The sequence below is a fragment of the Nerophis ophidion genome, linkage group LG08, assembly GCF_033978795.1.
Source record: "Nerophis ophidion isolate RoL-2023_Sa linkage group LG08, RoL_Noph_v1.0, whole genome shotgun sequence".
In the NCBI taxonomy this organism is placed as follows: domain Eukaryota; kingdom Metazoa; phylum Chordata; class Actinopteri; order Syngnathiformes; family Syngnathidae; genus Nerophis; species Nerophis ophidion.
The window spans coordinates 45,197,162-45,221,533 of NC_084618.1; the positions used below are offsets into that span (position 1 = coordinate 45,197,162).

The 24,372-nt window shown below is 39.1% G+C and overlaps 1 protein-coding gene across 6 annotated transcripts in view; it reads right to left on the reverse strand.

Annotated features, from left to right (window-relative positions):
* The window catches only part of rbfox3a (RNA binding fox-1 homolog 3a), a 1,176,173-nt gene that overhangs the window by 137,139 nt on the left and 1,014,662 nt on the right, over positions 1-24,372 (reverse strand). For all 6 annotated transcript variants that reach the window (XM_061908671.1, XM_061908673.1, XM_061908672.1 and 3 more), the window contains one exon: positions 21,507-21,653. In XM_061908671.1, coding sequence (XP_061764655.1) covers positions 21,507-21,653 — 147 coding nt within the window. The remainder of the gene's footprint in view (positions 1-21,506; positions 21,654-24,372) is intronic.

The window sequence follows — 24,372 nt, forward strand, 5'->3', positions numbered from 1 at the left end:
GGCTGTATACATGCAATCAATCATGATGATAAATTGATGGACTGATTTATTGAACGTACATTGACAAGGGAGTAAAATATGTTTTGTATAATGAGCCAGCACTTTTTAAGAAAAGTGATGTCCTGGCAAAAAAGTTTTGTTGAGAACGTGAGAAGGTTGGGTTTGAAATGAAAAGAATGTGTGTGTCAGTCATGTGACTTTATATATCATGTTGTCATTTCAGTCTGCAATTCACAACATATGCTGGTTTCACTATTGACTGAAAAAAATGGGCTTGTTTTTCAAATCCACCAATCCCTGAAGTTAGGTTAAACTTTCAGTTGCTGTTGTTCTAGTTACATGGAGATGAAACACAATTGGCCTCACATTTATGGATATTAAGCAAATAACATAACACGGACACAACTCATCAGCCCCTAGTATAGAGCCCCGCCGTTTCAAAAAGTTAAGACAAAGAGTATACGTTGGTGACCCTGGTTCTTTCATGACATGATCTTTCCTTCAACTGGCACAATCTTGGCAGTGTATTGTCCCAATTACATGAAACCATCTTTCAAATAATGTATTACTAGTAATATGTGTAATTCTGTATGTGTGTGTTGACGAGTGATTACTTACCCACAATCAACTGTTTGTCTTGTACTGTCCCCAGCTAGGCGCCAAGCAAGAGACAACTAAAGAAGCAATTTTGTTCAGCTCGCTCGTTTTCTCTCTGATCACACAACCCGGGCCTTTCTTTCTCCCAATGGTAGGTAGCATTTGGAGTGTGTGCAACCTCTTTGATTCATGCAACTTAATTTAGTGTAAAACAGAAGATGCTACATTTAAATGGTTTGGGGACGAATAAGCACTACTTTAATGTTAAACATGTTTTATTCATATATTGAATATATATTCCACAATCAACGCTAAGATGATGTACATACAGTACACTGAAGTCATGACAACAGACCTTTGAAGTTGATGAAATTTACAGTACATAACTGTAATACTAAAATACAAGTTCATGAGGTAATGGGTTTTATTTCAGTTGAAAACCTATGTTTTAAAACACGGGTCAAAACCCACCTGGTAATGTAAGAGATGGAGATAGAAAATAAAAAAGAGGAAGGTCAGTTAACTCAAACATACTTGTCGTACAAGTCATTGATATACTGTATGTGGACACTCCCCGTGCCATCAGAAGCCATGCCCAGGACTTAGGCGTGGACCAAAATGGCTGCCCAGGTTGTGTTCTGTCTGGTTTACGTCAGCCATGGATGTGGCCAGTTCATGGTCACCCACCAGGCGGCGACACTCAGGACCTGAGCACTGATTTCCGCGACCGCTAAGACAGCAATTTTGCGCCTTTCGTGCTATTGACCACGACTCGTCCCCACTGGTTTAGAGGCCACAAACCACTTTTTTGGTAACATTCTGACACTTGTTAAACAAGGAAGTTTCTATTTTGTCATATACTTTAAATATAGTGAACTATTTCAGCTTTTACTTTTTGCTTGTTTGGCGTAGACAGTCCCTCAGAAACATCTTTTTCCCCATCAGATAGAATGACAGGCTGCGTTTGTTTGGTGAAAAGGAGTCAAACTAGTCACGAGTGCTTACGTTGGATTGGTGAAACTGAGTCATGTGACAGTGCCTGCTGTAAGAAGGCTGGCTCACAAATAAATATATTTTTGCAATCCCTAATTAAAAGGTTATGAATAACTTTTATATAAATAAGTATCTGAATGAAACAGAGTAAAAGTAATGTTTAATTAAATTTACTCCAACAAGTGCAACAGGATGTTTTTTTTTCATTTACTTGCATGTTTATTCGTTTTCAGTTTTTATTTTTTAATTTATTATATATGTTTTTTTCATTTACAGTACTGTACAGTATATGTATGCTCACATCAAACAATTTTGTAAATTAGGCTAGCCAAGCACAGTCTGTACTGTACGGGACACATGGCATGAAGAAGATCGATTGTTAATGGTCTACAGCAGTGGTCCCCAACCTTTTTGTATCTGCGGACCGGTCAACGCTTAATAGTTTGTCCCGCAGCCCGGGAAGGGGGGGAATCCATTTTTTTCTTTTTTTTTTTCTTCTTTGTCATGAAAAAGGGTCGTTTTTGTCATGAAAAAGGGAGGTTTTTGTGATTGGTGCACTAATTGTAAGTGTATATATATTGTGTTTTTTATGTTGATTAAATAAAAAATAAAAAATAAATATATATATATATATATATATATATATATATATATATATATATATATATATATATATATATATATATATATATATATATATATATATTTTAAATCTATTTAAAAAAAATAAAATAAAAATGAATAAAAAATTCTGCTGCGGCCCGGTAACAATCGGGCCACGGCCCGGTACCTGGCCGCAGCCCGGTGGTTGGGGACCACTGGTCTACAGTCCCTTAGCCAATCAGGACGCAGAACACTAGGTACTAGGTCGTTTTATGCTTTGCGGATGGAGAGGGGAGGGAGTCTTAAATGGTGGCATTGTTGTGTGTGGACATGGGTAAGGTTAGGTAGGATTTACCCTGGATAACCTTATCCTTAGTGTAGAAGGTCCCTAAGTGTCCCTAAGATTGACTGTCAATGGTCTATAGTCCCTTAGCCAATCAGGACGCAGAACACATTGAAAAAAAACATGCTACACTTTAAAGAATTACACATAAAAAATCTGTTCAACAGCGAGGCCGTATAAAGTGAACTGTGTTGTAGAGAGGGAAGACTGCATTAGTTGTTATAAACGCTAACATAGACAAACTGTACAGTAAATAGCCGCGACGTGATCACTTCCCGTGTCCCTCTGTATACATAATCCACAGGTCGGCTGTTTGCTCAATTCCTTGCTCCTTGTAAATTTGTTCTAGATCATAAATCATGCCTCTCATTTGGAAAGTAGATGGCTGAGCATATAATCCGACACGTTGCACCCTACCCAGTTTATTTGCGAGAATTATGAGACACTTTTGATCTAAATGGGAATATATGAACATCCTAGCAGTCGGCAATCCTAATGACAGCAGACATTGTACAGTAAGTGATGTGTTATTATGTTTGTTGGCTCTCATGAAGTTGGCAGTGGGTAATAATCAGAGATGACGAAGAAAAAAAAAGCAAACGTCATGATGTGTTTTTGAAATTAATGCGCCGTGTATGCTTAAACTGATCGAAATACATACACCCCGCGACCGCAAAAGGGACAAGTGGTAAAACATGTATGGGATGGATTTTAAGTGGGCCTATTACTACATTACATATGTACTTACATCATGTATACAAAACCTTAATGGAGGTGTAAAGCCTTTATAGGCAGAATAAAGCGACTCACATACTGTAGGCTCAATTGTAAGCAGACTTTTAAACACCGCTGTCAGGTTTTTCATAACTATTGTGAATGATAGGCAAAAGCCAAGAAAAAAGTGCAGTTCCCCTTTAAGGCTATGGCTACACTAAGCCAGATAACCCCTTGAACGAATAATTATTTAGCCTAAGCCCTGTGTCAGCCACACTAAATCATTGTTTAAAGGCCTACTGAAACCCACTACTACCGACCACGCAGTCTGATAGTTTATATATTAAGGATGAAATATTAACATTGCAACACATGCCAATACGGCCGGTTTAGTTTACTAAATTGCAATTTTAAATTTCCCGCGGAGTTTCTTGTTGAAAACGTCGCGGACTGTCAGGAAATATTAGCGCAGCACCACTTGTGGCTAAAAGTCATATCTTTTCATCGCACAATTAAACAGTAGTCTGGACATCTGTGTTGCTGAATCTTTTGCAATTTGTTCAATTCATAATGGAGAAGTCAAAGTAGAAAGATGGAGTTGGGAAGCTTTAGCCTTTAGCCACACAAACACACGGTGATTCCTTGTTTTGAAATTCCCGGAGGTGAAGCTTTACTATGGATCAGAGTGGTCAAGCGAACACAGTTCCCGACCACTTGTCAACCGGCAGGTTTTGGTGAGAAAATTGTGTTAAAAAGTCCCCTGTTACCGGAGATCTGTGGAGTTTGCGCCGTCCTTGTATCTGCCGTGACTTCCCTCAGACACTGGCCTCAAGACACCCGTGGACACACCCTTCCGACTATTAGGTACTATTTAATCTCACTAAAACACTAGCAACACAATATAAAGATAAGGGATTTCCCAGAGTTATTCTAGTAAATGTGTCTAAAAACATCTGAATCCGTCCCAATGCAATCGCCTTTTTTTTAAACTTTTTTTTTTTCTTTCGAGTCCTTCGCTATCAATATCATCATCAACAAATCTTTCATCCTCGTTCAAATTAATGGGGAAATTGTTGTTTTCTCGCTCCGAATAGCTCTTCCTGCTGGAGGCTCCAATTAAAAACAATGTGAGGACGTGAGGAGCCCTCACCCTTGTGACGTCATCGTCTGCGACTTCTGGTACAGGCAAGGCTTTTTTATCAGCACCAAAAGTTGTGAACTTTATCGTCGATGTTCTCTACTAAATCCTTTCAGCAAAAATATGGCAATATCGCGAAATGATCAAGTATGACACATAGAATGGACCTGCTATCCCTGTTTAAATAAGAAAATCTCATTTCAGTAGGCCTTTAAGGTTCCCCTCTTTAGCCAATTTTTTACACGAGTAAGTGTGCCGTGTCTTTCTTAAATCTCTGTCTCTTAGCTTTGTATGGACTCATTGATCACTTGCAAACTGAGTTCGGAGAGGAAGTGACGCCAGAAAGATTACACCCCCACACAGGAAGTGACATCAGAAAGAACGCGCCCCAGCTTCATAAAAACCTGTTCGGTAACACGGCGGTAACCACTGTTTCTCCTTCTTGTACACGTACAGGTGCTTTTGGGAACCACACATCAATACTTTAAGAGAAGGAAACGGGCGATTGCAGCTATTTGGGATACAACACATCTCCGACGACAACATAACCTTGTTGAGAGACGGTTTCGGATAAAGCCTGGAAGAACGGCAGCCTGGTGGGATACGTTTGTCACTGAGTGTGTTGTGTCAGAGAGAACTTTCCAATGTCTGTGATTCTACTTAGTGAAAAACTGTGTCCATTTGTTGAAGGAGAGACACTTTCAGCCTACAAGCACAGTGTCCTATTATCGGTTGTTGTAAAATGTTCTTTATCACATTGTTTACTTTCACACGTCCATTAAAGATATGATTCATATATGGTGGCTCAGATGTGATTCACTACAATAGTCCAACAGCTGTTGATGGTGAGGCAAGCAAGGTTTGCTGTTAAAATAAATCTGGCAATAGTCTACATTGAAACACAGGGTAAGACTACACTTCCAGGTGAGAGGTGACTATGACGTGTATTTTTTTCACGCATGCGTACTAGGTCTTGTTACGCCGGCTGACGGAGAGGGGAAGGGGTCTTAAATGGTGGCATTGTTGTGTGTGGACACGGATAAGGTTAGGTGGGATTTACCCTGTATAACCTTATCCTTAATGTAGAAAGTGCCTAAGTGTCATGCTTGCCCAGGTGTTCCAATCAGTGTCTATGTCCACCCAGGTGATTCCATCACTGCTCATCACCTGCCTCATATACTGTCTTTCAGTCTCGTTACGAGTTTGTTGCCATTCATGCCATGTGCCAGTGTTCACGTATGTACTCTTGAGTTACTGTTGCTGAAGTCTGACTGACTTTTGACTTAGCCCCCTGCCTCACACTTCTGTTACCTCTGCCTTTCTTTGGACTGCCTTCATGTATATGGAACCTTACCTGGAATAAATCCGTCATTGTCTACCTGACTCTGTTCAAAATAGAAATCAAATAAACCAGATGAAATTTCAATGACCATATTCTGATCTGGGGGATATATCCCCTATCATATCTGCTCATTACAGCAATCTAACAACACAATGATGTAACTAAGCCCAATTTTGGATTCTAATTACACATCACAGTCTCAGACGCACAGCAGGTTCGGCGAGAGCCCTGTGAAATTTGGCAAGGAAAATGAGTAAAGTAGCTTTTAAAGGGGCACATTATAAATAATTCCCTTGCTGAGGATGCTAGTTTGCAAGGAATACTGGAATGCTCCCGAACAGGTGATTAGACAGGAGTAGGTGTCATTAAAACTCCATTAGCACAAAACCTAAACCCTGGCATGTGCGCGCACACGTAGACGATGGCTGTGTGTTGAGTATCTAATGACTCATTTAGGACCACTACCTCTGGGAGTGTGACAGTAAGGACCCTTTTGCGGCTGGCTCACCAAGTGCCTGTTTATTAATTAAACAGTATTAAGGCTCTGGGGAAAGCAGTCCTGCTTCTCAGCTTGTGAGATCTTACTCTGTGTAGGGCTAAATGAACAACAACCTGGCGTGACTGTGGACATTTTGCATTTTGAAGGGATTTTTTGAGGGGATAATTATCAGTCTGCTATTACTGAGAGACTTGAAACCCTGACTATAATTCTAAATCTCCCAGTCATTGTTCAATTATGAATTAGCTGAACTAAGCTCAATTTATTTTGATGGTGTACTTTCTATTCAAAATAATGATTTTATTTGCAGCTAAGTTTGACATTTTTTTTTGGAGGTTACTGTATTGCTCCCAATACACACACGTCTTGGAGTTTGCCTTTGATTGAACTAATTAAGATTGGTTTGTTTAATGTCCTCATAATGCCTTTCTATTACAACTTTGTCTGAAATGACTCAGGATTCCATTTGCCGTAATGCCCAGTTATTGCCTTTGTTTGCATCGTGTTGGAATTGTGTATTGCAACTATAATAGCAGATTAAGTCTGCTGTTCACACGTCCCAATTTAAATGTAAGGGGACTATCTTTGAAGATGGTTGTGCAGCAAAGGCTGAACCAGATATATTCTATCGTAAGTTGCTTCTGCACAAAACTAACAAAAATCAGGTAGCCTGGCTGACATGTAGAAATAATATTTGGTAGTTCAGTGGAGCCCTGCGATGAGGTGGTGACTTGTCCAGGGTGTACCCCGCCTTCCACCAGATTGTAGCTGAGATAGGCGCCAGCGCCTCCGCGACCCCAAAAGGGAATAAGCGGTAGAAAATGGATGGATGGATGGATAGTTCAGTGGAACATATTTGTTTGTCGACCAACTCCTCAAGTCCCAGACCACCATGTTCTCAAAACTAAAAGCGGGTTGCTTGAGTCACGTTCATCGTTGACAGCTTTTGGCTCATCTGAGACCCAAATAGGGCTGAGTATGATTTTGATTTCAATTCATACGATTCCAAATCTCAATCGTGATTTGCTTTAATCTGCACTTCAATCACAAAAATATTGCCACTCTGTTAGAATACACGTTATTGTTCCTCCTCACCTTAAATAACATATTTTGAGTGCACTCCTGTAAATTGGACAGCTTAAACTTGAAATGTGAGTTAGACTATCTTAAGTCTTAAAAGTGCAATTTTATAATAAGGAATTGCAAGTGAAAATGTATTTGTATTACAAATTTCCACTGCAACAAATTATATTTAGGTATACAATTGTAATACCAATAACAGGGATCCTAGTGAGGTAAAAAGAAAATAAGGAAATGAAAAACATCAGCTGGGGAACAAGGGGGTCCCCTGGGTTTAATGGACATCACCTCCTAAAGTTGAAGAGATTTTACCATTTAAATGATGCTTTGGAAGGCATTTCCTACATAGAAATTCAGTAAAAATACAGGAAAACGTACCAATGGTTTGATTAGATAAGTGGTTCTTAACCTTGTTGGAGGTACCGAAGCCCATCAGTTTCAAATGCGCATTCACCAAATCCTTCTTTAGTGAAACATATTATTATATAGATTTTTTTTTCAAATTCAAGACAAAGTTATACGTTTTTTTACTGGTGCACAAAATGAACCGTGCATGAAGATCACCTTGTTTCAAGAACAAAACCAACACAGTGCATGAACTCACAATAAATTACTGTCAGGTTCAAACACCAAACTATCTATTACACAAGACAAGAAGAAGGAATCAAGAAGAGACAGAGTTGAATTTTACTCATTAGGAGAGACATATTGGGTTGTACACTCAGTTACAGTTTCCCCCTACGCTCTAAGGTACAGTCCGACGTGCGCCTCCATTCATTCGGGAGGTCCCTAGTTGACATCACTGAGGCTGCTTCTGAAGGGAGGGGTAATGCAAGCAGTCCCAGTAGACACAATATGTGATTATTCAGAATGCTAATGTGCTGACACTCGTTATTACACCCTGTCTCTGTTTTGTCTGCGTTGAGGTACTAGATGTCCGAACTTGGCTGTCAGCAGGCAGGGTCTGGAAACAAACTGCTGACACGAGACTACTCGCAAAGCAAGATTACAAGTTGTGCCTTTGCACGGATAGAAAAGTACAACTTCAGCACAATTGATAATAACTATAGCAACATCCTCTAAGCATAAGAGTTGTGTGATAACTTATACATAATTATTCTAATATTTACACACCTGCAAATCAGATGGAAACTTACAGGGAACATCGTTTTGGGGTATCCATAATACGGTGATAGGGAGAAGTTTTTATTTACACGATGAGTCGGGTGTGTCTTGACCTTCGCCAAATCCCTGAGAAAGACTCACTGAACCCATAGGGTTTGACAGAACCCAGGTTAAGAACCATTGGATTAGATGCTATAGTTCCCTGGCCGTCCCAATGTGCTCTTCTGATAATCGCTGATAATGATGTGACATCACAGCTCCAAATTTCTTGTTGTGATTCTGACAGAGTCCTCGCCTTGTAATTTTGTGTAGAGGACTTGGCTAACAGTCTTATACAGATCGGTAAGTGCTGTTTCGGTCATGTATTCACAATCAGACAAGCGGCGAAATTTGATTCCACGTTGGGATTCTTGTGAAAACTTTTCTTTCCGCTGGTATGAATCTGTCAAGGTTTTTTGTTTTCGTCCGGCCGCTGTAAAATCGTTTGCGTCTGCATGGCGGACTTTCAAGTGCTTCATTAAGTTGATTGTTTTAAAACGTCCTACGTGTGTCCCACTCCTCGAAACACAGATATTACAAAGTTTGCATGATGCCGTGCGATTTGTTGGCTGCTCAAGGTTATAATATTGCCATTGTGCGTCATGATGTTTGCTTTGGTCGCGTAGTCCTGCAATGATTTTTTGGGGGGCGGTATAGCTCGGTTGGTAGAGCGGCCGTGCCAGCAACTTGAGGGTTGCAGGTTCGATCCCTGCTTCCGCAATCCTAGTCAATGCAGTAGTGTCCTTGGGGAAGACACTTTATCCACCTGCTCCCAGTGCCACCCACACTGGTTTAAACGTAAAAAAAAAATAGATATTGGGTTTCACTATGTAAAGCGCTTTGAGTCAGTAGAGAAAAAGCGCTATATAAATATAATTCCCTTCAAATGCGTTTTTGTTTCTTTGAAGTTGACGATACAGAGAGTAGGATGTAAAAAAAAAACACTGCCGTCCGTGTTACAGTTACTGTCATTTCTTCAGAGAGAGATTGCACCACATCAGAAATTGCACCACATCAGAGATAATTTTACAAGACTTTTATTAACAGTAAAAAAATACAATATTTTACTCGGATGTTTATGTTGCATGATCATAACGTATTGTGGTTCAAACACCTGAACGAGCCACTCTGTCATGATCCGCGGCTCGGATGATGTCATATTCGGGTTTTGGTTCTGTTTTGTATCTCGTCTTGTTAGTTTTTGACTCCCTTAGTTCCTGGTGGCACTTCCTGTTTGTTTCCGTTTCCATAGTTACGCATTTGTGTCACCTGCCTTTTGTTTTTCACGCGCACCTGCTTTGTGATTATCCCCTCTATTTAAGCCTGCCATTTTTGTTCATTCGACCTCGGATTCTAGTTTGCTAATCGATGCAACAGGTGACGTCGCTGATTCCTATTGTGGTAAAAGTCTTTTTTGTATTCGTTAGCTTCCACGCTATTCCTTTGTTTGTGTCCCTAGCTTACATGCTAGTGCTTTCAGATTTTTCTAGCTCCCATGCTAGTTCTGTTTGTTTTGTCGTCAGTGCCTTGTGCAAGTCTTTTTGTTCTTGGTCTGTTTTATAGTAGAAATAAATCATCATTTATTACCTTCATGCTGTGTCCAGTCCGTCTGCATTATAGAGAGAACGCACCGGAATAACCACAATGCCAGCTAAGCGTCACACACTCGAAGCTGCGGGTGTAATTCTTTGCCAACAAAAATTGCAACGGCTGCTATTGCTGTATTTTCATGGCCGGCGGAGAATCAATCAATCAATCAATGTTTATTTATATAGCCCTAAATCACAAGTGTCTCAGAGGTCTGCACAAGCCACAACGACATCCTCGGTTCAGATCCCGCATAGAATTGTGTGGTAATGGTGGTATTTCCCTCAGTTTATTTTGTTTTGTCCTTGGCGGTTTGTTGCTACTGCTTTATGCACAAGACCAAAGGGGATTGGGTGAATGGATATCCTGCCTTGGGAATCAGTATTGCAAAATTTGAAAGCTATCGAACCAGATGAATATTTTTTTTAACCAGGCCCGAGAGCCAAAGGAGTAATTTCATTGAAAAATTTAATTATGTTAACATGTATTGTGGTATTTTTAACTTCCTTAGAGGGTTGTCTCGATAGTTATATTTAAGTACCGGTACCAAAATGTATTTCGATACTTTTCTAAATAAAGGAGACCACAAAAAAATGGCATCTCTGGCTTTATTTTAACCAAAAATCTTATGGTACATTAAACATCTAAGCATTCTAAGAACAATTCTGTCCTTAAATAAAATAATGAACATACTAGACAACTTTTCTTTTAGTAGTAAGTAAGCAAACAAAGGCTACTGCATATGTCTACTGACATAAGCAGTAACAGAGTGTGCCATTACTCATTCTATTATTTTCTCAAAATTATAAAGGAAAATCTGTAAAAATATATTATTAATATACTTGTTTATTTACTGTTAATATGTAGTTATTTTTCTATTTCAACATTTTCTATCTACACTTCTGTTAAAATCTAGTAATCACTTCTTCTTCCTTTGTTTGGATGTTTTACATATGTTTTGGATGATACCAAAAATTTAGGTATCGATCCGATACCAAGTAGTTACAGGATCATACATTGGTCGTAATAGAGGTTTTCGTGTCTCGAGGGACATCTTTACTGAGTTTATGAATTAAAAAAAAAAAAAAAAAAGATTTTGTGATATTATAAAAAAATATTGATTTAATCATAGAAGTATCGACTAGATACGCTATTGTACTTGGTATTATAAAGGTGGATGTCAGGTGTAGATCCACCCATTGCATTTGTTTACAATCAGATGCACTAGCTTTTGTTAGCGGAGACGCCGGTGAGCTGTTGTTTCCTCCCACGGTGTGTAGTGAAACATGTTTATTTATTCCTCATCCTGCAGGGATGATACTTGAAATAAACTTACTTTATTTGTAGCCAATGAGGCGAGGATTAGTGATTTAGAAGTAGCTAAAACACTGCGGACCACGGATTGCTGTACACTGCTAGCTAGCAAGCAATGTCTTAAAGCTCCTCTTCCCGAGGGCGTTTCAGTGTTATAGCTTCACCAAAATGCCTCAGTTCTTCCTTTTTTTTCCACACACTGTGTCTGCTTGTAAGTACTCTGTAACTGTGCGCTGCCGAACATGCTCGTCTGCTCGTAAAACTAGCAATGTCATGACATGACGTCATGCCCCGGGACTGGTATTTTTCTAACAGAGTATAACACCGTTTTTGATTCATTAACATGGCGAAACAATACTAGTACCGTTACAGTATACCGTACAACAGTGGTTCTCAACCTTTTTTCAGTGAAGTACCCTCTGTGAACATTTTTTTAATTCAAGTACCCCCTAATCAGACCAAAGCATTTTTGGTTGGAAAAAAGAGATAAAGAAGTAAATTACAGCATTATGTCATCAGTTTCTGATTTATTAAATTGTATAACAGTGCAAAAATATTGCTCATTTGTAGTGGTCTTTCTTGAACTATTTGGAAAAAAAGATATAAAAATAACTGAAAACCTGTTGAAAAATAAACAAGTGATTCAATTATAAATAAAGATGTCTACACATAGAAGTAATCATCATCTTAAAGTGCCCTCTTTGGGGATTGTAATAGAGATCCATCTGGATTCATCAACTTCATTCTAAACATTTCTTCACAAAAAAAGAAATCTTTTACATCAATATTTATGGAACATGTCCACAAAAAATGTAGCTGTCAACACTAAATATTGCAGTGTTGCATATATTTTCACAGTTTATGAACTTACATTCATATTTTGTTGAATTATTATTCAATAAATATGTTTATAAAGGATTTTTGAATTATTGCTATTTTTTAGCATATTCAAAAAAAAATCTCACGTCCCCCTTTGCATACCTTCAAGTACCCCCAGGGGTACGCGTACTCCCATTTGAGAACCACTGCCGTACAACCCTACTTTATGCCGTTTGTCTTTAATTTTGTTGAGTTAGGGTTTTGGTTTTTCTTTCCCGTACCTCCCTTTCTGCTGGGGTAGACAAATTATACTTTTACCAGTGGGCCGTCATATTAATGTTTTTTTTTTTTTTTAATACAATTAATAATGACATTCTGGTCTCCTACTGTTCACATGTTTTCGACAGTTGCCCCATGGGCAATGGGCTTGTGGTTTGAAACGTCTTCTGTTTTTTTAAAATCGTTAAAGTTTTAGCTGACATTCTTCTGGTTACAAAGATATGAGCTTATTAATATGAAGTAGTTACCATAGCAACACCGACACAACCCTTCAGCCCCCAGCACTGCGCTCCTGCAGTTTTTAAAGGTTGACTGGTATATTGTTGATTCAAATTACTGTAATCATTGACTTGAATGTAAATGTTTCTTGGGACAGATTCCACCAGTAATTAGAATTATTCCCTCAGTGTTAAAAATGATGTGTTCAACAGGACTAAGCTACCAGATATTCAGTCTCTGCCTATTCTGCTTTACTATTCTTTTTTTTCTTTCCTCTCCCCAAGTCAGAGCTCATCAGAATTGTGCTTCGGCATACAGTAACTTGGAGAATCCACTAAGTGACTGGAAGAACAGAACAGAGCCCCATCATTGTTGAAGAATACACAAATCCAAACACACACAGACACTTACTCCAGCAACCCTAGCTGGAGCTGTCATCCTATACACAACTAATGAGGATAAACTCCCTTTTAACCTCGCTGAAGAATCCCATTAATTGTGTCTCCACTGACGAGCCCTTCCGTTGCCGTGCCTTCTCCTGACATCAAACACCACAAGGCCTAGGAAAGCTAGCGCTGCCACTTGCGGAGCCCACAGGATCAGATGTTTCAGTGCATTTGCGTCGCAGGAAGGTGGGTGTGGTAGTTGGAGAAGCATAACTCCAAAGTCCATACAATATTCATACAAGTGCTGCATTTTTGTTGGTACATGGACATGTGTTGGGGTTTATATGTATGCAAGTGCAGAAAACAGCAGTGGACTGACTATAATTTAGAAGAAGACAGACATCCATTCACAGATGGAACCAGCTGTCACCTGGTCCTCCCCAAGGAAATTAGGTTTCCTCTATGCTACTTGAGCTACATACACTTTGTAGGTATTGTTTTGCTCTTAAAACGCTGAATGGGCCAAACCGATACTAAAAATAGATACAGATCAGATACTGGCCAAATTGAATAGATTCCATATGTGAAAAATAAACCTACTGTAACCCGTCTAATTTGATCCAAAAGTCTCAAGTTAACGCTGAATTCGGCATTGCTATTGACCAGGGGTCGGCAACCCGCAGCTCTTTAGCGCCGCGCAAATGGCTCTCTGGAGCTTTTTCAAAAATATATGAAAAATGGAAATCAGGGGAAAAAACATATTTTTTGTTTTAATTTGGTTTCTATAGGAGGGCAAACATGACACAAACCTCCCTAATTGCTATAAAGCGCACTGTTTGTATTAAAAATGCTTCACTGATTCGAGTATTTGGCGAGCGACGTTTTGTCCTACTAATTTTGGCGGTCCTTGGACTCACCCTAGTTTGTTTACATGCATAACTTTCTCCGACTTTCTAGTACGTTTTTTATGCCACTTCTTTTTCTGTCTCATTTTGTCCACCAAACTTATAATGTTGCACATGTATGCACAAAGGTGAGTTTTGTTGATGTTATTGACTTGTGTGGAGTGTGCTAATCAGACATATTTGGTCCCTGCATGACTGCAAGCTAATCAATGCTAACATGCTATTTAGGCTAGCTGCATGTACCTATTGCATCATTATGCCTCATTTGTTGGTATATTTGAGCTCATTTAGTTTCCTTAAAGTCCTCATAATTCAATTTATATCTCATGACACACTATCTGTATGTGATATGGCTTTTAATTTTTTGCGGCTGCAGACAGATTTGTTTTTGTATTTTTGGTCCAATATGGCTCTTTCAACATTTTAGGTTGCCAACCCCTGCCAAAGACAGAGACATAAGCATGTGTCTCAACTAATGGCGGTGCGCGAAGGCTGTCCCAATTCCAAAAAGTTCCAAGTGTCCTTCGAACCCGGCCGACAAATGTGTCCATTTTCTCCCACTAGCAGAAAGGTTGCATCCATGTACACGTCGCATCTTTTCATATCCCGAGATCCTTTTTGCTCGCAAATCTAAAAAAATATTTTCAATACGGTGGCGCTATGCAGAGCGGAAAGAGTGACTTTAAAATGTAAGAGTATAGCTTTATTTATTCATTTAAAACAGCTAAAAGCAGACATGTCAGGATGGGGTGTCATTAAAATACCAGACCTTGACTATCGTAATGTTAAGTGACCTCCGTGGTCTGTGGTTCTGTCTTTACCCCGTGCTCGGAACTTTTTTCAACAAAAAGTTGACTTACTTATGTAGTTTTACTATGTAGTCTGAAAAATTAAGTATTGTTAATGTGTGCATCATTGTACTGATATTAGTTATTGTTTTTTTTGTGTACATTAGCGTGTTATCTAAAAATGTTTACTTCAATAAAGGATTAATGTGATCTTCTGCTTAACTTTTCTGTTTTGTTTGTTTTACTGTGCAGATCGAGGACATGGACAAGGCAATTTATAGAACAACGGAGCAAAAAGGATTGACACATAACATGTAAATACCAGTTTGGAAGATCATCTAAAAACAATAACCTGTGTAAATTAATAACCTCATGTGCTGAAACTGTAGTTGTGATTTACCCTCTGCCATTGCAAATAATTATACGATACTAATAATAGTTTGTTACCGAACGCATGGGCTGGGTCCCCTGGAAGGATGCAGACCCAGAATAGAGACACAGCTATAGTGTCTGCAATGCACAGTAGTTAGCTACGAGTTGCCAGAACAAAGGTGCCCAAACCTGGACCAAATGTGGGTTGCTGAGCCATTTATTTTGGCCTGCCAAGGGGTGGCTTCCCAAATGTACAGTAATACATATTCAAATGGCTTTTAAGCTCCCAAAATCTTTGATGGCTTGTCCGCAAAGCTAACTCGTATGGGTGTCATATTTTTTTTAACTTTCAAATGAATCGTGATTTTAACATGTAACGATACTTAATCGATTCAAATAAATCCAATTGATTTTAAAAAAAAGTTTTTATTTTTATTCTTAAATCTGTCCTGTCCAGCCATTCATCCAAATCATATTTTTGATGTTGATGTTTATGTCTGTACAGATTTGGGATATTTTTCTTGTTGCTTTATTTTAACTTTCAATTTTGGTTGGTTTTAGCAGCGCCGGTGGACCAAAGTGGTAGTGTTTTCCTCACGAGGATCGTCACATACATACAAACTGACACGATAATACCACAGTGATTCATTATGAAGTATCCCTCCACAGAATAAACCTACATATTTTACTCAAAGTTTATATTTACGGTCATCACATTGTTTTTTCTTATTACAGTACTTTTGAGTTCATTGCATAGCTGGTCGTATCAGTGTGGAACTGCAAACTATGAAGCTAGTGGCTATTTATTGCTATCAAAAAAAACTTCTGATAGCAGTATCAGGTAGGGTTTTTGAGCTCACACCAGCAAGAGCTGGGCCAATGTTGATCCTTGACTGTCCTTTTATCCGGTAAGCTCCCTTTTTTTCTTTTTTTTGTCTCCTCGGGCAAAACTTTTCATTTCTTTGGTTGTTTTGGAACTTTTACCATGACAGCCTGCGTTCCATTTACCTGGAAATTGGAAAGTCGTAGCTGGGAATGACAACACAGTTGAAAGCGTACCAGTTAAGATGTGGGAAATCATGATGGCCACACCCACGAAAGCTATTTTTGGTCTGCCTTGTCTGAATACAAACAACTTATGAAGCTGGTGGCTATTTATTGCTATCAAAAAACTTCTGATAGCAGTATCAGGTAGGGTTTTTGAGCTCACACCAGCAAGAGCTGGGCCAATGTTGATCCTTGACTGTCCTTTTATTGGGGTAGGCTTCCTTTTTTTCTTTTTTTTGTCTCCTCAGGCAAAACTTTTCGTTTCTTTGGTTGTTTTGGAACTCCTACCATGACAGCCTGCGTTCCATTTACCTGGAAATTGGAAAGTCGTAGCTGGGAATGACAACACAGTATAAAGCGTACCATTTAAGATATGGGAAATCGAGATGGCCACGTCCACGAAAGCTATTTTTAGTCTGCCTTGTCTGAATACGAACAACTAATGGGAAAATATGCACTCTTGTTGCAACCTTCAGACACTGTGGATGAAGAGAAAACACAGACGATATAGCTAGCGACGTGAAGAGTATAAACCACATGAAATAAATGTAGTTTACACTGCAGTGACATTGCCATATATAAACATACAACGATACATTGTTTATGGCTGATTTACTGCGACACATGTTAGTGGGGCCAAGGTCAGTTTAAATTGATTTCAATGGCCGAGGTTGAGTTGAGGAACAAGTGTTTTGAATTAAGATACTGTACTTTAAACAATGCTAACTAAACGTTGATGTTTTTCAATTTGAGTTTTTCGTTTAAACTGCAACAGAGAATTAATTAAAGTTGTATCCCAAGGTACAACTCTATAGCGAAATGTATAATATAGAACACAATCCCGTCCAAAGTTAATTCATACTGATTTCCATTTAGAACATTTTTGAAAAATGAAACTAACACAAAATTAATTTTAGACCATTTTTTGTTTTTGTTTATTGAGGTGTGATGAGATTTTGCATTTATGATAATGTCTGATGTCTTTTGATGTGTTTCAAGACATTTAATAAAGTCCAAAGAAAACATGAACCACAAACTGTAAAGGTGTGTGTATATTTATCATCAACAAATATTTTGGGGAAATTCTGAATTCTACAACCCCTGAAGCCTTTAAAGGTTCCCATCAAGGCTTGGCCAATTTTTGGTACAAGACAGGGCACTAATAACTATTGAGTGTTCAGGTTTTACACACCTTGTTTGACCTTAAAATGCTTTGGCAGAGCAATTTATGCCAGGTTGGCTTGTGGTTTAATGTCTAATGGGCTGTTTGTTTTTTCATTTAACACAATGATTTATGGTCGCAAATAGTCTGTAAACCCATCTGACAAAACACTCTTGTTCTCCCTTCAACAGCTCGACACTAAATACACGTGTAAAGACAAGTGGAGCATACAGTAGCTGAATATTTACCATTCTGACTTTCAAGGACCACTTTAGGACTGACATGGAAGATAAAACATTAATAAACTGTGCCTAATTTGGGTTAAGGGGCATTCATAGGTAAAGGTGTGCATTATTTAGTTTCAGAATGAGAGGATTGCAAACAAATTTAAAGGACACAATTGCAAATCTCAATTAAATCCATACTTAAGTTCTAATGTCAATTCATTTTGTGTACAGGAAGGGAACCAATTTTCAAACATAAGAGTGTTTAACTTTTTTGTAAACAGCTTTAATGATTTCCAAGATGAAATCGGCAAACTGCTGGAAGGTCACTCTCCAATGAATCCTTCCATCCATCCCTTTTCTACCGCTTGTCCTTTTTGGGGTCGCGGGGGGTCGCTGACGCCTATCTCAGCTGCATTCGGCGGTAGGTGGGGTACACCCTGGACAAGTCGCCACCTCATCGCAGGGCTCTCTAAGAATAACATTCTCAAATAATAAGTTAATATGTATCAAATAATACATGACAAACATTACAAGCTGTCCAATGTAGGTCAGTAAATCTGAACAAAACACCAGCATTTTAACTTTTTTCATAGAAAGCCTTAAGTAAGTACTTTAACAAAAATGATTGTATCCATTATACTCATGTTTTTTTTTTTATCCATCCATCCATCCATCCATTTTCTACCGCTTATTCCCTTTCGAGGTCGCGGGGGGCGCTGGCGCCTATCTCAGCTACAATCGGGCGGTAGGCAGGGTACACCCTGGACAAGTCGCCACATATGCTTATATACAATTAAAAAAAATTGTCCGTTTGGCCAGCCGTTTTTTTTTTTTCAGAATCTAAAAACATAAGACTTTAAAGAGCGTGAATTATTATACATATATATATAAATATATATATATATATATATATATATATATATATTTGATTGAGTGCAGTATTAATAATTACAGCTGGGGCGGCCTAGCTTGGTTGGTAGAGTGGCCGTGCCAGCAACTTGAGGTTTCCAGGTTTGATTCCCGCTTAGGCCATCCGGGTCACTGCCGTTGTGTCCTTTGGCAAGAGACTTTATCCACCTGCTGACAGTGCCACCCACCATGGTTTAAATGTAACTTAGAAATTTAGTTTCACTATGTAAAGTGCTTTGAGTCACTAGAGAAAAGCGCTATATAATTATAATTCACTTCACTTGTATATGTATTGTTTGAAAAACTATACTATAGAGCAGGGGTTCCAAACTCATTTTAACTCGGAGGCCGCATGAAGGAAAGTTTATTCCCATGTGGGTCAGACGGGTAAAATCATGGCATAATAATGTAAAGTTACCAATTGTTTATTTTACTCGTGTTTGTTTTACGATGGGTCAAGGGGGAGGTGTCGCAACCCCGCCTTACAGTGTACCTCTTGCTTGGCATACTTGCTGGCCCTGGTATAAACTATTTATTTAACTAACATAATTACTATCGCCACATCCATTGGACACATTTAGAACAGCAGTGTGTATAATTTAAAAATGCAGCTCATATTTACACTTAGCAAACTCAATTTGCATGTCGCATTGAACCTGTTCGCGGGCCTGATCCGGGCCATATTTTTGACATCCCTGCTATAGAGTGTAGTACAAACAACAACAATAGTTTTGTGATGCAATATAATAATAATGTAAAAAGGACTTTAAAATCAGTTTTTATCAACTTTTTGCTTTCTCATTAGTTCCAACAGATGAGTGTTAACATCGTACATAACTTCGACTCTGGGTGGCAGTGAGTAATGGCGTTAAACAACGGATATTCCATTTATGCTCTCTCCCACAAACAGAGTAGTTTTGGAGAAGAGTGGACACCGCATTCAAGAGCAGCTACAGGCGCAGGACTGGTAAATGGTAAACGGGTTATACTTGTATAGCACTTTTCTACCTTCAAGATACTGTAAGCGCTTTGACACTATTTCTACATTCACCCATTCACACACACATTGTCACACTGATGGCGAGAGCTGCCATGCAAGGCCCTAACCATGACCCATCAGGAGCAAGGGTGAATGCGTCTTGCTCAAGGACACAACGGACGTGACGAGGTTGGTAGAAGGTGGGGATTGAACCAGGAACCCTCAGGTTGCTGGCACGGCCAGTCTCCCAACCGTGCCACGCCGTCCCCAGGAAGGAATTTAGCTGCTGATAGAGGAGAAAGTCTTAGCAGGAGGAGGATGTCGCCAACTTTGGCTGGAAGACCGTAGAAGCTGCACCGCAATTAATAGTTTCGAATAGTTATTTCGATCTCTGGCTATAAGCGATTGCCAGCAAGTAAGCTCCAACTTATGGAGTTCGATGTGGCATTTGCTACGCAATCAATCAACGGGAAAGCTTGTAACTCAAATTATGCTTACAACTAAAAGTATAGCAAAAACACCCATAGTTTGGGGAACCGTACCACTGTACTTCTATGTACGTTGCAAACAATTTTTTTATTTTTATCGCGCCAAAAATGTCATTAGTCCTTCTACAAAATATGCCATTGTGCTAGTAATTTTAATTTCTCGAAAGTATAGCAAATTTAAATTAATCTATTTATTCAATTTCTATAAAGCTTGTCCCCTAAAAGTTCCCAAGTGAGTTTTTATGGTTTTAAATATTGGTACTATTTAATTGAAAAAGTGCTTAAAAAATGTAGATTATACTTTCTAGCGGCTGTTGCGGCATCCTATTCTGTTCAGTGGTACTTGAATGCACCGTCAAAACACTTCCGTCTCGTGTTCCTCTGCGTGGACTTAGGAGAGCACAGCCTGTAGGTTCAATGTGCGCAATTGAATATCTTTGCTGCTCAGACAGCAATGTGTTTATATAAGTTTAGATTGGGTTATTTTGCTTTTAGATGGGAAGAAAAGTTATTGTCTCTTGTTTTCATGTTAGCATTTAAGCTAGCGGTCTGGCGCCTGTCAGTCCTTCAGTTGTACAAAGTGCAGTTATCAATCACGTTTTTTTTTGATCATTTTAATTTAAAACAGTAACCGCCTGGAGTTTTACGGCTGTTATTGTTATTACTGTTTATCATTACCTCCAAAGATGTATGGAATTATTGATCAGCACTGTTTTTGTTAGACTGCAGCGTTTGTTCGTTGCAAAATAATTTCATGTGTTTTCTTGTTATGCTACTTAGGAATTTGAGCACTTTATAGTTCTTATTCTTTTGCTTGATGCTTTCTGTTGCTTCCTCATAAGTTTGTTCTTCCTTTGCAGGGTGTAAGGCACATTTCTTTGGTAAGTTTTTGTTAATGCCTCTTTTTGACTATGCCTGCAAAGTAGTCATCAGAATCTGGGATACCTCGCACTCGCCTAGTACACCGCATCCTTTGACATGGTACTTAGAGCTTCGGTGAAACTGAAACTGTTTTTGACTGTTCAATCATTCTTTCTTTTGTAATAAAATCAGCTGGAACCAGCTGGTTCACCTTACTTCATTTTGACTGTATAATACCCTTTCATCAGCATCAAAAGGGTGTGGTTTGTCAGATATCCATACTTTAATGACGACAACAATATTTTCTGACAGTCCTTATAATAACAGATATAGCACACGTTCTAACTAAGTAAACTTTGCCTGCTACAGGTGTTGAGGTCTCTCGGGCTGTCTTCTAACCCAGATTTTTGCTTACAGATGAAGCAAAAACTGATCGGAGAGACGGGCACTCTTAAGAGACGAGCGCTTTCCACTATACTGTTACATCTTAATACACACCAGAGTTAAACTTGTTTGGTTTTTACAGCACTAGCAGAGTAAACACGCTAGCGTTTTAATTTTAGCTGGTTTTCAATATCTGTGAACACAGTCTACCAATCCAAGGAATCTTTTTGATCCACCAGAGTATGTTCTACATTTGTAACAACTTCAGAAAGGTTATGTTAGTTTTACTGTGGTACTCGTGTCTTACCCCAAACATTTGCCGAAGGTCAGGGTCCCGGAAACGAAATGGTATGTTCGAGACGTGTAGTCTTTTGGGTTGCTGTTTCTCTAAGGAGTCATTTGGCTGCAGATGAAGAATCTGGGAACCCTCCGACTGTGCAATCTCGTCGGCCTGCTGCGGAGTAAAGAAACACACGATACACAATAATTAACATACAATTGATGTACAAATGGCTGGAAACCAATTCTATTGAAATTTCTCATTGCAAGCAGCATATCATACACTGTCAAGGAAGGAACAGCCAAGTTCGTCCAGAATCCCCTCAGCTCAGCATATTCTTTTGTCTTAATGAAGAATTTACCATCTGAAGTTTATTTAGCAGAGTGAGTAATTGCAGCAATTGGAACATTTGCAGAAGCTCAGTTTCTCCTGACTGACGCCACAACTCTTATATGGAATAAACAAACACTTATATTCTACTGCCTAGCATGTTAGATCTTACAGTATATACACTATGAGTTAACCCATGGCTTAACCTTTGTTGTTTTACCTTTATATTGACACCAAGACTAAAAAAATATTTTTCCAGGAGTCCTGCTACAAACATTCATACACCAGAGTGGGTGGAACTGGGCGCAAGGTGGGTGAAGTGTCTTGCCTAAGGACAACGGCAGTTACCAGGATACTGGAAGCAGGTTTCGTATAGTAAAAGCTAGTCAAAAACCCTCTTTCTGACAGTGCAATAGTGTTTTTAGAAATATGCCGTGCCAGATTTGGCCCCTGGGCGGCTTATTGATCAGCCCTGATCTACCCTGACATGATCTACACTGAGTGTGAGTTTAGCTGCTACCAAAAAGACGAGTTTCCATTTATTCATTTGAACAACTAAACATACAAACATGATGGTAAATAAACCCACATTTCCACTGCTCGATGTTGTGCTCATTCATGTCGATGGTGTTTTAACGCTTAGGGGACAAATTAAATAAGAAAACATTCCCCCCCTTGGAGGTGATTAAAAATACTCCGAATGTTGTTCGCTGTTTTGATATACTCAGATGGCATCTGCGGATACATTCCATTTATGACAAGATTGTCAGCAGGTAAAGGAGAGTGCAAAAATACCACTGAAGAAAAAGATTCAGACTATTGCAGCAGTATTTTCTGCTCCCATTACTACTGATCAGACTAACGATAGTATTTTAACATCACCTGCACACACTTATGTCTTCCTTACAGCAACCTGGTAAAAGTTACAGTAAGTGCATCAACCTTCTGCATCTTCCTCCCCAACAAAATGTTAACTTTTATTCATGTATCTCAGACAGCTGTGGGACAGATATGTTTAATAGAGGGTTGCATTAGGCTTTATGATAGCATTGTGTTTATCTGTATGAGTGCAGTGGTAATAATAAAATGGTGTTATTTAAGACATTTAATATTGCTCCTTTAATTTTTTATCTTAGTGTGACAGCCTGCTCAGTGGCCTTGTGGTTAGAGTGTTGTGAGTTTAAACCCCGGCAGAGTCATACCAAAGACTATAAAAATTGGGCCCATTACCTCCCTGCTTGGCACTCAGCATCAAGAGTTGGAATTGGGGGTTAAATCACCAAAATGATTCCCGAGCACGGCCGCTGCTGCTGCTCACTGCTGCTGCTCACTGCTCCTCTCACCTCCCAAGGGGTGGAACAGGAGGATGGGTCAAATACAGAGGATCATTTCACCACATCTCGTTAACCAATTGAATGTCCAAGTCTAGTCTGATTCCTCATTGCAAGCTGCAAGCAGCATACCATACACTGTCAACGATAAATCACATATATACTCACATACACACCGTTAGTCATACATACATAGGTACCTACGCTCCCACATACATACACAAATACAATAGCTCGTACATCAACACGCATATTCACTGTACAAACATACATATACACATACATGTATATTACATTAACTGTACAAACATACATACAAACATACTGTACATATACATTAACTGTACAAACATACAAATATACATACTGTAACTGTACATACACATTCACTGTACAAACATACAGTACATATACACATACTGTATGTATACAAGTACATATACATACACACACTTATGCATATAATCACGTTTCATCAAACCGTTACCACTCAAAGAGCCATTTTGACCCGTTTCACAAAATAAAGAAAACTATGGGAGCCACAAAACTCTTTTGAAATTTAAAATTAAATAACACAGTGTACAAAGTTTTTTAGGCTTTGTGCTATGTATTAACCAGTGGTCTCGACACGCGGCCCACACCGTAATATGAAAATCTAATGGTGCAGCCCGCAAGTTTTGTTTGAATGCCGCTTGACAACATCACATTTGCCAACCACCTCAATTTTTCCGGGAAACTACCGAGTTTCAGAGCAACCATTCTCTCGACTGTCTGCTGGTTTACACCCAAACAACAATAATAAGGGTGTACTATGATGACAATGCGTTTAGCGCCCTCTACAACCGTTACAAACAGCTTACCAGCCCATTCAAATGTTGTATGAGGCTTCTGCAGACACACATAAGCGACTGCAAGGTATACTTGTTCAACAGCCATACAGGTTACACTGAGGGTTGTGATGTAAACAACTTAAGCACTCTTACTAATAAGCGCCACACTTTGAAACCACACCAAACAAGAATTACAAATCCATTTCGGGAGAATATCCGCACTGTAACAGAACATAAACACAACAGAACAAATACCCAGAATCCCATGTATCCTGAACTCTTCCGGGCTACATTCTACACCCGCTACCAACAAACCCCCAACCCCGCCCACCTCAACCGATGCACGGAGGGGGGGCGGTGGGGTGTTGTAGTAGGGGTGTATAATGTAGCCCGGAAGAGTTA